The 14,982-nt window shown below is 61.8% G+C and overlaps 1 protein-coding gene across 3 annotated transcripts in view; it reads right to left on the bottom strand.

Moving 5' to 3' along the window:
- Nucleotides 1-9,278: 9,278 nt before the first annotated feature.
- Nucleotides 9,279-14,982, bottom strand: part of STUM (stum, mechanosensory transduction mediator homolog) — a 62,236-nt gene continuing 56,532 nt past the window's right edge. For all 3 annotated transcript variants that reach the window (XM_045453252.1, XM_045453250.1, XM_045453251.1), the window contains one exon: nt 9,279-14,717. In XM_045453252.1, the coding sequence (XP_045309208.1) occupies nt 14,683-14,717 (35 nt within the window). In that variant the 3' untranslated portion in view covers nt 9,279-14,682. The remainder of the gene's footprint in view (nt 14,718-14,982) is intronic.

The raw sequence follows: 14,982 nt of genomic DNA on the forward strand, positions 1-14,982 counted from the left end.
ACCTGCGGGCAGAGGGCCTTGTCCTGTCTTCCCGGGGTCCCCGGCCAGAAGCAGGGGGCCTGGCGCTTCCTGGCCTCGGCCCCCCACTTCCGCAGGCTGGGGCTGCACCGTCTCCCAGAACGTCAGGCTGCTTCCCGGAGAGTCTGAACAGAAGAACCGCCAGCCGAGTTGGCTCCAGGGTCGGCCCCTCGGAAAGGTGTGTGGACGCTGGGTGAAGGCGAGGCTCCCCCAGGCCCCGTCTCCCAGCGACCGTCCTACCCACACCACCTCCGTGTTCGCGGCCACCGACGGGGTTTAGGGTTAGGACTTAGGCTCTGTCCGCTCCATTGGGATGTCACCTCGAAGGCGGGGGCTTAACCTTGTTCATTGCTGTTTCCTCACCCCCTAGTGGCGCCAGGCACATGACAGGTGCTTAGCGGACGTGTGCCGACGGTCCCCGAGCGCCCTCGGTGACCACGGCCATTAGGTGCACGAACGCTCGTCCTCAGGCAGGAGAATGACTCACAGGTGGTGTGGGCTCCCTGGCCCCTGGGTCCTGCGCCCCCTGCGGACGTCCCTCCTCCAATCACAACCCTTTCCTCTGTGCTGCAGTGGCTGCAAAGCCTAAAATACTATCTGTCCCTTTACAGAAAAGTCTGCCAGTCCCTGCCTCAAAGGAACAGGGGCCACTGAGGAAGAGTTACCACCTGCCAGGCACCATACAAGGTGGTTGACGACTAAGCAGGACAATCCTTACGAAAACCCTGCGGGATGAGCTCCGTTCACCCCCATTTTGTACCTGAGAACGCAGGGGCACAGAGGGGGTGAGCGACTTATTCAAGATCACGCAGCTGGTAAGCAACTCGGACCCGGCTTTGAACCACAGTTCAAGCTATTTCCGTGACGCTGCGCGACTCAGTCTACCTTCCGAGCCGGGGGGGGGGGGGTTCGCTGGGCATGCGGCTACGTCACAGAATTTGGGGGGCAGCCTGGGGCCAAGCCAGGAGTCCTGGTTTTTTGGTGGCTATAACGCTGATTAGGTGCTGCAGATGTCGGTCCCAAGCGTGGCCCTCTCCTGGGGGTGCCGGCTGGGCCGCAGAATCCCGTGAGCCCGGGGGAGCTGGGCAGCCTGGATCAGTCGGGGAGGCACCGTGTGCTGGGCGCCACGCGCCCCTGCAGCCTCCTTCCCCCAGAGACCCAGACGTCAGACAGACAGACGTCATCGTCCCCATTGACCTGGCAGGTCACGGGCTGGCTCACACGCGCCTCCACAAAGACAGAAAACACATCCTCGTTTTCACAGGCACCAAGACACGGTGTGTGCGTCATCCTTCTCCCTTTAGGGCGACAGCTGTGCCCCGCCCCCACCCCCCGCCGTGAGTGCACGGGGCACAGACGGGCCTGAGCAGCGATTGAGGTGGGAGCTGTCGCACCTCAGCTGGGTGTGAGCGCTGGCGGTTGTCTGGGGGCTTTCCTTTCTTTCTTTCTTTCTTTTTTTTTTTTTTTTTTTTAAGCAAGACATACTAACAACAAAATACAAGCACCGGAATTGCTTCCCCAGCAGAGGTTTATTTTCTCGTGGTTCCGGAGGCTGGACGGCCAAGATCAAGGTGCCCGCAGGTTGGTCTTCCGGGAGAGCTCCGGGCCGACCTCGCGGACCTCACTGGCCTCACGTGGCGCTCACGCAGGGCCACCACCTGCCCGGGCGGGGCCCGCCGCCGTTCCCCCCCCCCCCCCTTAGCCTGCGAGGGGTTCTTGCCCGCGCTGCTCCAAATACAGTCGTGAGGAGGGTTGGGGCTCCCACGTGTGAATTTGGGGGACACACACGTCGTTTCCCCAGCCCCGTTGCTAACATCACAGGCTGTTTCCCGCTCCACCTTTCGTCCTGCACCTCCCAAACTTGTGAATGAGTTAGAGCGGTTTTGGGGTGCGGCGCGGGGGGTGCGTGGGGGGAAGGGCCACGCTAAGTTCTGTGGGTTTCCATGAGGCAACACGCATTTGGGTTCTTTTAAAAATAGTTTCTGCAAGTCCTGGGCAGTGTCTCACCGGGGCAACCTGCTGGCGGCACAGCAGCCCTGTTTACCTGCGGTGGAAAAGAGGCGCCCAATTTTAGTCCTGTTACCGCCGCCCACGGCCTGCTGCCCCGCCCGCAGGGGAGGCTGCCCCCCTCTGGCCGGTGCTGGGCAGGACAGGCTCCCCCAAATGCCCGGTGCCTAAGATCCCTTCCCCTCCTGGCTTCTCCCAGCCTAGCTGCTTTTTTTTTTTTTAATTTTTTTTTTTTCAACGTTTATTCATTTTTGGGACAGAGAGAGACAGAGCATGAACAGGGGAGGGGCAGAGAGAGAGGGAGACACAGAATCAGAAACAGGCTCCAGGCTCTTAGCCATCAGCCCAGAGCCTGACGCGGGGCTCGAACTCACGGACCACGAGATCGTGACCTGGTTGAAGTCGGACGCTCAACCGACTGCGCCACCCAGGCGCCCCTAGCTGCTTTTTTTTTTAAGTTTATTTATTTAGAGAGAGAGAGCACGGTGAAGGGGGCGGGGGCAGAGACGGGGAGAGAGAGAATCCCAAGCAGGCTCCACACTGTCAGTGCAGAGCTGGACCCGGGACTCGATCTTACAAACTGAGATCACGACCTGAGCCCAGATCAGGAGTCGGATGCTCACGGAGCCACCCAGGCGTCCCATGAGCCACGCAGGCGCCCCAGCTCACTGCATCTCCGTCCTGAGGGGACGCAGGGGCCGTGGCGGCCGTCCATTCGGGTTGGTGGCCCGCACCACCTTACCCCTGCAATAACCAGCGGGGGGCGGGGTGGGGGGGCAGGCATGTCCGTGGATCACCTGTGCTGTGTAGGTTAGGAAAAGTGAGGGCAGGACCCAAGCCAGGACCGGAACCCAGGGGTGAGGCGGGCGTGGGGGCGGACAGGTAAGCAGGCAAGGGCAGTGCACAGTGCGAATGTCCTGTGGGGGTCGGTGGGGGCACAGAGCACGGCGCCTGACCCGGGAGGGTGACGAGGTCGCTTGAGGGGGGCTCTGCAGAGGCGGTGCCACCCGAGGTCAGGGGTCACGTCATCCAGAATTCTCCAGAGGGTCTGGGGGGGGGGGGGCGGGGAGGGAAGCACATGCAAAGACACTGAAGCCCGGGATCAGGCTGGGGATACAGTGGCTCCAGGCGGCGGGGGGAGCTCTGTGTGGGGCCCAGGTGGGGGTGGGACTGGCGAGCTGGGCGCCCCTCCACGGTGGCTGTGGCTGTGTGGGGGTGGGGGGGACACACGGGGTGCCCTGCTGAGCAGCTGTGGGCTGGTGGGGGATGGGATGCAGAGCAGCTCCGTTCCCCTCCCTGGGCCCCGAGTTAGAGGTGCCGGGGGAGGGGGGACACCCCCATGGGAACACGGCCTGGAGTCCCCCAGCGAGTCCCCAGGAGCCCGGAGTAGGGCGCTGCTCGCGGGATCCCACTCGCTGACAAAAGCCGAGTTCACACGAGCCGTTTGTTTTCCTTCCTGACAGTTTCCTGTTTATCCAGCGCGGTCTGAACACGTTCCGCACATGCGCGTTGTCGGGATCCGAGATGCGCTCCTCCCCTCCTGCTCCCTCCAAAGTCCGGCTCCGGGAGCCCTCTCGGGCCCCCTGCTCATCCTGAGCATCTCCTGGCTTCCAGAACCTTCCTGCTGAAACAGGCTGGCCTGTGGCCACACCCCTCCACACATGTTCCCCCACACAGCCCCCTCCACACATATCCCTCCACACATACCCACCCCTCCATGCTCACCCCTCCACCTGCACCCTTCCACACACGACCTTCCACACCCCACCCCTCCACACATACCCCTCCACGCACACCCCTCCACACACACCCCTCCACCCTGCACCCCTCCACACACGCCCCTCCACATGCCACCCCTCCACATCGTACCCCCTCCACACGTGCCCCTCCACACATGCCCCTCCACACTGCACCCCTCCAAACAGGCCTTTCCAGACACACTGCCCCTCCACATCCCACCCCTCTATATAGCACCCCTCTACACCCCACCACACACACCCCTCCACATCCCACCCCTCCACGCTGCACCCTTCCACACACGACCTTCCACATCCCACCCCTCCACACATGCCCCTCCACACACACCCCTCCATACACACCCCTCCACGCACACCCCTCCACCGCGCACCCCTCCACACGTGCCCCTCCACATCCCACTCCTCCACACATGCCCCTCCACACTGCACCCCTCCAAACAGGCCCCTCCAGACACACCGCCCCTCCACATCCCACCCCTCTACATCGCACCCCTCCACACCCCACCCCTCCACACGCGCCCCTCCACACTCGCTCACACGCACTGACAATTTAACACGTGCACTGGGATTCCTCGATCAGAACAGGGTATGTCCAGAATCCAGGTCACGCGAGTGACATTCAGAAGGGCCGAAGGTGCTCGCCGTGCAGAAGGCAAGCCGGGGAGGTGGAGACAAGCCGGGCCGGCCGCCTCATGGGGGACGCCCACCTTCTCCTCAGTCTTCGGTTCTGAGGGATCCGCAGGGACTGATGGGCAGCTGTTACCGGAAAGTAGGGGCGGCTCAGCCAACCTGTCTCTAGCAGGTCTTCGCGTCCCGCAGAGGAAGGAGGCGGCGAGTCCTGGTCGCTGGAGGAGTTACATGGAAGCTTCCTGACCACTTACCTGCGAGACGGTGGAGGTGGTCACAGAGAAGGGCATCATGCCCTTGAGATTTCGTGGTTCCTCAGGAGAGCCGTTTAGGAAGTGATTTTCAGTCCACACACACACTTGTTTTTCAAAAATTTTAAATGATTTTTATTTATTTATTTATTTGTTTGTTTTTTAAATTTTTTTTTAAATGTTTTTATTTATTTTTGAGACAGAGAGAGACAGAGCATGAACGGGGGAGGGGCAGAGAGAGGGGGAGACACAGAATCGGAAACAGGCTCCAGGCTCTGAGCCATCAGCCCAGAGCCCGATGCGGGGCTCGAACTCATGGACCGCGAGATCGTGACCTGGCTGAAGTCGGACGCTTAACCGACTGTGCCACCCAGGCGCCCCAATTTTTATTTATTTTTGAGGGGGGTGGGCAGGGGCAGAGAAGAGAGGGAGACCCAGAATCCGAAGCAGGCCCCAGGCTCCGAGCTGTCAGTGCAGAGCCCCACGCCGGGCTCGAACCCATGAACCATGAGATCATCACCTGAGCCGAAGTCGGATGCTTAACCGACTGAGCCCCCCCGCCGGGCGCCCCAGAATCTTCCAGAATGTTTTAATGGACACATGTGGCTCCCACGGTGAAAAGGAGCCCAAGTTTACTGTATCAGATTCTGCAAAACCAGACGGGCCGCCGGGGTCTTGAGGAGGGGAGACGGGCCGCAGAACTGGCGGGAAGTGAGCCTGGAAAGCGAGCTGGGGGGCTGGAGGGCATCGACCCTCCCCACTGCATCAGACCAGACTACTGTGGGCTGGAGAGAGAACCTGAGATTGACTCTGACCGCACGCTCGGGGCAGGGGTCCCCGCCGGGGCAGGCCAGCCAGAGTCCCTCACCTCCAGGCCCCACGGTTGAGGGAGGAACCTTTGCAGGCCGGACCTGGAGGCCGAGGAGGCAGGGAGGCCCGCGCTCGCGGTCCTGGCATCTCTGCGAGGTGTGGCTCGGGCACAGCCCTGCACCCCCCCCCCAACCACGTGGGACCCCAGGACTCGGGGGCCACCGCGTGGCCACACCAAACAACGCCTCTTGAAGTCAGAGCTGAGTGGGAAGTGAAAAGCTTTCACGGAACTCGCGAGGCGCTCTGGAACCCCGTCGAGCCTCCGAAGTCCCGCCACCCCTGCCGAGGTTTGATGCTCATCTTTCCAAGCGTTGCTCTCTTTCTGCCCGGCTGGCTTCTCTCCGATCTGAAATCCTTCGAGCCCACAGGCCTGTCGGCTCAGGCTTCTTTGCGCGGCTAAGCAACCAACCCTCCAGACGGGCCAGAAGCCAACGGAAACAAATCCTGCCTCTGCACTGGGTGCGGAGAACTCACTGCATAAAACAAGTTTCCATTTTAGGTAGGAGGGGGCAGGTGCACTCCGTTAGCCGCTTACCACGTCGAATTCCACCCTTCCTGCGTGAAGAGGTTTGCCTGGAACGGGACCCGGGTGGCACAAGAGAAAGAAAAGTGTTATAGGACCCCGCACGATGTGGGGGAGGCGTCTCGTGTCTGAGAAACCTGGTTCCCTCTGTCAAGGGACTTGGGCCTTGCTGTGCGGCCGGTCCGGCAGTTCTGGGCGGCTGGACGCCCCGAGGATCCCGGATCGCAGAGAATTCATGCAAGGACTTCAGACCGCCAACCTCTGGGTGCGGTTTTTCACGTGGGCTCAGAAAGGAGACACTGATCTTGGTCCTGGGACCCCAGCCCTGGTTTCGTACGCTGTAACTGACCCTCATTAACCAGGCAGCACCCCCAGCCCGCTGAGATGTCCTGCCTGGCCCTCACCCGCCTGGGCATTCACACGTGCCGTCAGCTGAATGGGAAAAGAAAGGATTTGTACATGTTGCTTAACATTTTCTGGAGCTTTTGTTTATTTACTTGGAGAGAGACAGAGAAAGCTTGAGTCAGGGAGGGGCAGAGAGAGAGAGAGACAGAGACCCAGAATCCGAAGCAGGCTCCAGGCTCCGAGCTGTCAGCACAGAGCCCGATGCGGGGCTCGAACGCACGAACCGTGAGATCATGGCCTGAGCCGAAGTCGCTCAACAGACTGAGCCACCCAGGCGCCCCAACTTTTTCTTTACGTACTGTGCCCTTTACAGGAGGGGACGGTGGAGCGGGAGGTGGGCGGTGCCAGCGGGGACGGAAGCCTGTGTTACGTCAACGTGAAAGGCTTCACCGATCACCTGCCCGGGCCTGGCGCATGTGCATGCGAACGTGCGTGCGCGGTCGGTGAAGGCCAAGGCTCCTTTTGTTATTAGTGAGAGAAGCTCAACTTGAGCCGGTTCACAGGAAGGAAGGAGCACCAAGGGAGGCAGGAAGGGCCGGGAGCACCGTGGCCGTGGTGGGAGGGGCGAGGCTAGCACCGGCCTTGGGGACCCCCTCCTCCGTCTCCCTGCGTGCCGCTGTCTTCTCCAGCCTTGGGCCCGATGTGGCTTCAGGCTTGCAAACACAGCCTCAGGACCAAGGAGGAAAGATCCCAAGGATCTCAGGAAAGACCCTCGATCGTTGCAGGTTAGCTGAGCGGGAGGGCTGGGTGGGCTGAGCGGAGGGACAGGAGGCCTCCCCCTGCCTCACGTGGGTGGTGTGGGTGAGGGGCGGGGGACAGCTGGCCCGGGAGCAGAGAGGTGGAGGGCAGGGCCACAGGACCAGTCTGGTCTCGCCCAGTGGTTACAGTTCTGGAGCTGGGCCTGGGGTGCCAGGGAGGATTTGGATGGGGGTAGGGGGAAGCTTCTGAGTGTTTGCAAAGTGCTTGCCTCCTCCGCCAACGACATCCCCAGTTTTAAAAGTTTCTTCGCTTTCTATGGGGCGCCTGGGTGGCGCAGTCGGTTAAGCGTCCGACTTCAGCCAGGTCACGATCTCGCGGTCCGTGAGTTCGAGCCCCGCGTCAGGCTCTGGGCTGATGGCTCAGAGCCTGGAGTCTGTTTCCGATTCTGTGTCTCCCTCTCTCTCTGCCCCTCCCCCGTTCATGCTCTGTCTCTCTCTGTCCCAAAAATAAATAAACGTCCCAAAATAAAAAAAAATTCTCGTGCCCAATCCCAGATGTACTGAATCAGAAACTCTGGGAGTGAGGCCCAACAACCTGTTTAAAAAAAAAAAAAAAAAAAAGTTTCTTCGCTTTCTAGAGGGGTGTGTGTGCGTGTGTGTGTGTGTGTGTGTGTTAAACGTGACTATTTTTGGTGAAAAGAAAAATGTGTGCCACTCTGACCGCTCGTCTCAGAGCCTGATCCCTTCTGGGGGCCCAAACCTAGTCAGTGGAAAGAGGAATGGCCCACCCAGGGGCCATTCAGGCTGCCCGTCTCCGCAAGGACACGAGCCCCGGAGCCGCGGCGTCTTGACGGGATCGGGACGCCCAAGCTCCCCCAGACCCCAGAGGTCCCGCTGCCCGTGAGGCTCTCAAAGTGTGCCCCATTCAAACGAGCAGCCACTGCCCCGTCCCCGCTTCTCCTCGGTAATTCCTGGTTTCTGTCACTGTGTGAGGTCTCAGTGACCCGGCTGGCCAGGCCCGGTCCACAAACCCCGGCGCGGCCCTTCTCGTGCCCGGGCCCTGTGTGTCCCTCCCTGTGACAGGCCTCTCCCAGAGCCTGGGGGCTGGGGATGTGGGGCATTCTGGGGCACAGACGCCTTCACGCAGCCCAACGTGCCCCCCACGCCCGGAAGGGGGTCCCTCTGACGCTGCACTGCTCCGCGGGGCCTTCCCGGCGTGATCTGAGCCCAGTGAGTATTTGGAAGACGCACCTGATCAGGAAAGGCTCCCTGGGGTGTATCTCGGGTCATCGCCAGCCTTAGGCCCGGGTTTAGCAGAGCCTGAGCCAACCCGAGGCCCATTTCTGGGGCCTTGGAGGGTCGCCCCACTTGAGCCCGGAGTCTCACGGACGGACGGGACTTTGAAGCAGTCCCGTCCTAAACGCTCAAGGGCACTGCGGCCGACAGGCCAGAGAAGCCCCAGCACGCGACACCTGGAGACTCGCCTTCCCCGGTGCCGGGTGCTGCCTGCGACTCTACAGACGAGGCATTCCAGAACCCCCTCCTGCTCCTAGTGCACCTGACTCACGGCGTGAGGGACGGCGAGGGGCGCTCGCTCCCCAGGACAGCTCTGTCGCTGAGCCCTTAGCGTCAGCTCACAGACCAGGGGCCTGCCCGTCAGGGGCTTTCTGAATCCCAGTTTGTTCATCTATTTGCTCCTCTTCGTCCACAAACTCGATAAGCTCTCCAGGCCTTGACCCCGTCGGTGAAGAAAATGCCGGCGGGGCCCTGGACCGTGCCCTGCCCTTCCTCCCAAGTAGTTCAACCGGTCCCTTGTTAGGGCTGAACAGCTCATTAGAAGTGCTCCTAACCGCTTCCGAACACGCCCCCAAACGTCTACGTCACACACGTAGGGGGGGCGATGCCCAGGGTGGCGGGTGAATTCCCAGTTCCAAAGGGATCAGATCACCAAAGATCTACCCCCAGGAGAAGGGGAGGGTGGGAAACGAAGCCCTGCCCTCGGAAGGACAGACAGCCTTCGTGCCGAGAGAACAGCATCGGCAGGTTTGGCGGAGCGATCACGGGAGGCGCTGGGGACCAAGTCTGGGTCCATCCAGCCGGAAAAACGAGAGCACACAGGGGGTTGAGAAGCCACCAGAAAGGTCACATGAACGTTTATTACATAGAAAAGAGAAACAGGAAGAAAAGGTGTCTAAAGTTGTATTTCCAGGATTTAAAAAAACACAGATTTGGAATGCCAAAGGATTGCCATGCTTTGTGTATTTATAATAGGAATATATAAATATGTACACGGGGCTATGTATACAGGTTCCTAGCGTCATGCACGCTGTCTGCCATGACGTATACGGCATGGCGTTTGGGCTGTGACTTCTGAAGCTGGCGGGGCGCTGGGGAAGTCGGGGCCCTGCTCGGCGCCTCGAGGGGCGCAGGGCCCCGGGCAGCAGAGGGGCCCCGGGCAGTGGCGGGCGGGCGGGCCTGCCGAGGGCTCCGTCCTGAGGACACTGGGAAGGCAAAGCTGCAGGCCTGGGCCCCAGGCTGCAAGTCTGGAAGCTTCCCCAGGTCCCCAACCTGAGACTTTCTCCCTCTCGTAGAACCGAGGAAGGCTCCCGTCCACGGAATGCGCCGGAAAACCCCCTTGGCAGGCTCGTAGGACCCCAAGGAAAGTTGGCCGCGGGTGGGGTGAAGCCGCTGTGGGTCTAGGCAGGAGTAGAAAGAAAGAGCCCTGGGAGACCGGGCAGCGGGTCTTGCCAGAGAACCACGGAAACGTACAGGGATTCGCTTAACAGAAGGAACAGAGACCCAAACAGTCAATCACGGGTCAAAAACTCCAAGTCTCAACACAACACTCGTCCAAATATAAATTCGGCTAATATGCACACACCCAGGCTTGTGTTTACGTATGTTGTTTAAAAAAGTTTGGCACCAGCTACGACAGGCCTATCACTCGGCCTGTGCAGAGGGCCAGCCAAGTGCTCCCACAGGGTGCCCGGGCCAGTTACGGCCACCATCGCCTGCTCCCCGGTGGGGACGCCCAGCCAGGCGCTGACCCAGAAGGCGGGGTGGGCCTGACCTCCGTCCCCTTCTCTCCCCGCTGCGTCCCGTCCTGGGGCCGGTGGGAGGGTTGTGGGAAAAGGAGCCTCAGAGGAGAGGACCGTCTAGCCCCAGAAGGGCCCAGAAAGGGATCACAGTCCCCGCCGCTCTGGGCAGACCCACGCTGTCCCTCCCACAAGCCAGGCGTGGGGGACGAGCACAGCTGGGTTTGGTGGGTGGGGGTATTGAGCCAAGGGTCCCCAGGAGGAAGAGCTCCAGGCCCAGGGCCCTGCAGATGATAAAGGGGAACTGCGCCCGCCAGAGCCACACTAGAGGGACAGCTCCCGGGGGGTGTGAGAGGCCCCTCTGCGGACGTGAAACACCCAGTCCTAAGTCCCCAGACAGTCCCGTCCTCACCCAGCCGCCAAAGGGGCTGTGAACACACATGTGTGCGCGTGGGGTGTTGCACGCGTGTGTGACAGCATGCATGTGTCTGTGTGCCTCACCTACGGTGACAGTGGCCCGGGATGGATTGCGGGTGGCTGGCATTTTGGCAAATCCAGGCAGGAAGGGAGGGGCCGGGGACCAAAGCCGAGGAGAGAGACAAGCTGTACTGGAAACAGGACCTGTACTCGTGCGACCCTGTCCTCTGCCTCCCGCTGTGACAGGATCGGGACGGGACCGTGGAATCGAGGGTCGCCCGGGCTGGGCTCGTCCTCCAGGCCCTTGGCTCGGAGAGAAAAGGGACTGACCGGCGTTGGCTGCCCAGCCCCCCCTTGTCCCCAGCCTAGAGATGGTCAAACGGAGGCACGAGCCGGGAGGAGAGACGAACGGCACGGAAGCTGGAAGTCACCCCGAGGTGCCCCACGCATCACCACAGGGAGGGTCCCACGTGGCTTGCACGCCCGCGACCCCGTGAGCGTCCTGAAGCCCTAGGAGCCCGGCGGGTGAAGAACGCGAGAGCCCGAACATCGCCCACCTGCTCAGGCCGCTCCCGGCCTCCCTTCCCACTGCCTGGCCTCACCATCCTGACACACACACAGCGCCCTCCGCGGGGAGAGGCGCCCCTCCTGCCTCCACTCACTTTGCTGTTCCCCCTGAGGGCGGGAAGGGCAGGGCGTGGCGGCCAGGGCGCCGGGGGTCGTCAGTCCACACCGGCGTCCACGGAGTGCTCTCTGGATACAAACGCAGGGCAGGGAGCCCCGCCTTCGAGAACTGCCTGCCGCCAGCACAGGGGGGACCGTTGAGAAGAAGTGAGAAGAAGGAAGCCCGTCTCTGCTCAGCCCCGGGGTAGGTTCGCGGTCAGCAGCGGCTCCAGACGGCTCCCGCACGTGCAAAGTGCAAAGTCACGGTCTCCAGGGAGGGTCACAGTGCAGCTGGGACCCACCTGCGGTCCCTCTGAGGAAAGCCCTCCGAACCAACCAGCAAGCGGGAGTAATAAATACGCTAACAAGGTGTGCGGCCACCACCTGGGGGGCTTGGGTCTAAGTTCCGGGTCCCTAAGCGGTTGACGCGACACACACGGGCTTTCTCTGCCAATGCCACCAACGGGGTGAAAACAGCGAGTGTCGTGGCAGCCGGAGGGGCCCGGGGCACAGGATCCAGGCAAAACCAAAGTAACCCTCGCAAACTCACCCCTCTGTGCAGGGATGGGGGTTCAGGAAGAAAGCATTTGAGACTTGCTTTTGCATTTTAAAGAGCTGAGCTGTGGCAAAAGGGACAGCCTTCCCCCTGGAGAGCCCCAGGCCTCCGGAAGGCCTTCTCTCCTCCTGGGGACTCAGCCCCGCCTTGCGCTGGCCTCAGGGCTCAGTGTTGGGATTTTCCTTCTGACGCCTAGGTCCCTGTTCTTCCTGGGCGGGCGAATGGTGACGGTGTGGCTTCCGCCACTGTCTCTATGTGTCCTGCCCGCTGCTCCTCGGCCCTCGGGGCGTCCGCATGAAGCTGAAGTCACGGCCCTGCCTCTGGGAGTGGTGGTCGGAGCGCCCGGAGCCCCCAGGCGGGGACAGCGGGGGGCCTGGTCCTCCGTGTTAGGACTGGGCAGCTCCCCAGTCGTCGGGGCTGACACACGGCTCTGGGGCCACACAGGGAAGGCATCTTGCTCCTGGTCCCTTCTTTACACACCCTCAAGTGCAGCCAGGGACGGGCTCCAAGGCCAGGGTGCCGCTTCTGAAGCCAGGGGCAAAGGGGCGGCTCGAGCGTGTCGGCCCCACCGTGGCCCCTGCCCCACAGCGGCCAGAAGGGTGCAGGGACCGGGGCCCGACGTCCCCCGTCCCCCGCTGCTCCCACGGGGCCTGGGCCTCCCGGCCAGAGGTCCTCGGCTCTACCGCGGACTCGGAACTGAACAGTCTCCACCATGCACGGGACGCCCCCGGGTCCCGGTGGCTCCTTCTTGCCCCAAGAACTGCCACTCAGGTCCGAGAGCCACCGCAGGGTCCTGGGTGTATCCCGTGTGCTGCGGCCTTCTCTGTGTGCCTGAGGCCCCTGCCCCAGACACCCGCGGCTGGGGGGCATCCTGCAGAAGCGTGAGCACCGAGAGGCCGCACCTGGGGTGAGCCCGGGACCTCAGGGCCATCGCCCGTGTGCTGCGTCACTTGCTCACGGGAACCCCACTTTGCAGCTGGCTGCCGTTTAACGAATCGGCTGAACTTCCAACAGCCCGAGCGGCCACCTCACACTCCTTGGAGGCCACTGGCCGTCACCTGATGACGCTGACACTCAGGCCACAGTGGGCTGCTCCCCGGTGAGGCGATCCTCACGGACTCTCCGGTTCGGAAGCAGGTGGCAGCGGAGGGGAGCCTCGGAGGCGGGGGTACCCAGGGGAATGGGCCTTCTGAGCTCACCGAGCCCTGTAGTAGGCCGCCCCCACCGGGCTCAGGGTGACACTTGTCACCCGGGAAAACCCCGCCTGTGTCTGGACTGCCACTTAACGTGCCACGGAGACTGCTCTTTCCTCTCTGCCCCTCCGCGGCCGGAAGGCAAGATCCTCTGCTCCCAGCAGCCTCCTGGTCTCTTCCTGGCCCAGACGACTCCGTCTTCACCCACCGGAAGGTTCTGCCTTTCTGCAGAAAACCAAGCCTGGTCCCACGCGTCGAAAACACACAGGATCGCAAACACGGAAGCAGCAGCAGAGAGGCCTGGCTGGGTCAGGGGGGAAAGGACAGGAAGACGGACACAGCCAGGGGTTTAGGAAGTGCAGGCCGGCCCCGGGCGGCCACGGGAGAGGACCGGGTGTTGGTCAAAGCCAAGCGGCTGGCAGAGGGGCCGGATCGGGCCACCTCCGACTCGGGGCTGGGGGTGGTGGGTAGGGGCTGCGGCCGGGGGGATGGGGGGTTCCACTTCTCCACGGGGAGCCCCAGGCCCGCAAACAGCTTGGAGCCAGACCCACGGTTTAGCAATTCCCGCGAGACGAAAACGGGCATGCAGATGTCCACCTGTCACATGACCTTGGATCTCCTTTCTCTTAACCTCAGATCAACACTCGACCCGCAGTGGCCCGAACAACTTCCGTGAGCTCCTGCCCCCCTCCCCCTCCAGGATCCAACTCACAATCTTTACACAGGTGCCGCAAAGGCCCCGACTGTCCCTTTGCAGTGGGAGGAACCCCCGTCACAACAGCAACGTCCCCGGGGACTCGTGTGCAAGAGGGGTTTCCGAAGAGAAGGGCACGACTCCTACGGTTTTCTTTTTTTGCCACTCTATATCCCCGAACGCTCTCGAATGCTGGGTTTCCTTCCGTCGCTTCCTGAGGCCCAAATCTGACCTGAACCAACAAGGTGACGCTATTTGGCGTTTTTATTGATCCCAATCGGCCCGACTGTTCACACGTCTCTCCGCAGAAACGGTCCTGTGCTTGACGGCGGGGAGCTGGTCCCGACTGGGCAGCAGGAAACGGGCGGTAAACGTCTCTCGTTCTTTCTCGGATCTGAGTTTTTGGAATTCTGAGACCCGTCCAGCCCCGAGGATTTCCGGAGGGCCGCGGGCCAGAAACGGAGTTAAGTGTAACGAGAAAGCTTCTGGCCTTCGTTGGGGATTCTGGTCTGGGGGGTTGGGGGTCACTGGCCTCCTTCCAGGGAAGCAAAGATCGAAACACAACCAGGCCCGGAGATTTCAGGCGTGAGGAAGGGAGTGGGCGAAGCGTGGGCTGCAGAAGGGAGAGGCAGGGTCAGGAGACGCTTAGGGGGACCCAGGGAGCCGTGCGAGGCAGGGGTGAGCCCAGAATGCCAGCTTCGCTGTCAGCAACCCTGACCCCACTCCCTACCCCACTTGAGATGCTCGGGGCTCCCGCGTCTTTCTGGAGCAGGGGGAGGGGTGGGCAGCCTCACAGCCTGCCAAGAAAAGCAGATGTGTTTTCGAAAGAAATATCTTTCTAAATCACCCCTACTTGGCGCTCCAAACCCAGGACACAGCAGAAGAGAAGACGTAAGGGTCCTTGTGCCCGCCGCTGCCTGGTGCGGCCCTCACGGACCACCCCGGAGTTCTTGGCGGCTCCTTCGGGCTCACAGCTGCTGTGGGATGCCCTGCTCCTTGTAGCCTGCGAGGAATAAGCAGAGAGACAGGGTGAGACGCTAGCTTCCTCCGGGACTTCCCCAGGAGGTGCCTGCGAACTGGAATATGTTCGTGAGGTCTTATTCTCACTGAAGTAGAAATGACTGCTATGCTTGGGGGAGGGGGGGGGGGCTCCGACTTTTCCCAGGGGCATGCACTTTTTAATGGGAAACAGAAGGATGAATGGAGAGCCGTGGAAATTTGGGTTTACTGGGGGTATCGGAGAGGGGGGTGTCCGGGTGGGGGCAGTA

Source organism: Leopardus geoffroyi, chromosome C3, assembly GCF_018350155.1.
Source record: "Leopardus geoffroyi isolate Oge1 chromosome C3, O.geoffroyi_Oge1_pat1.0, whole genome shotgun sequence".
NCBI classification, from domain to species: domain Eukaryota; kingdom Metazoa; phylum Chordata; class Mammalia; order Carnivora; family Felidae; genus Leopardus; species Leopardus geoffroyi.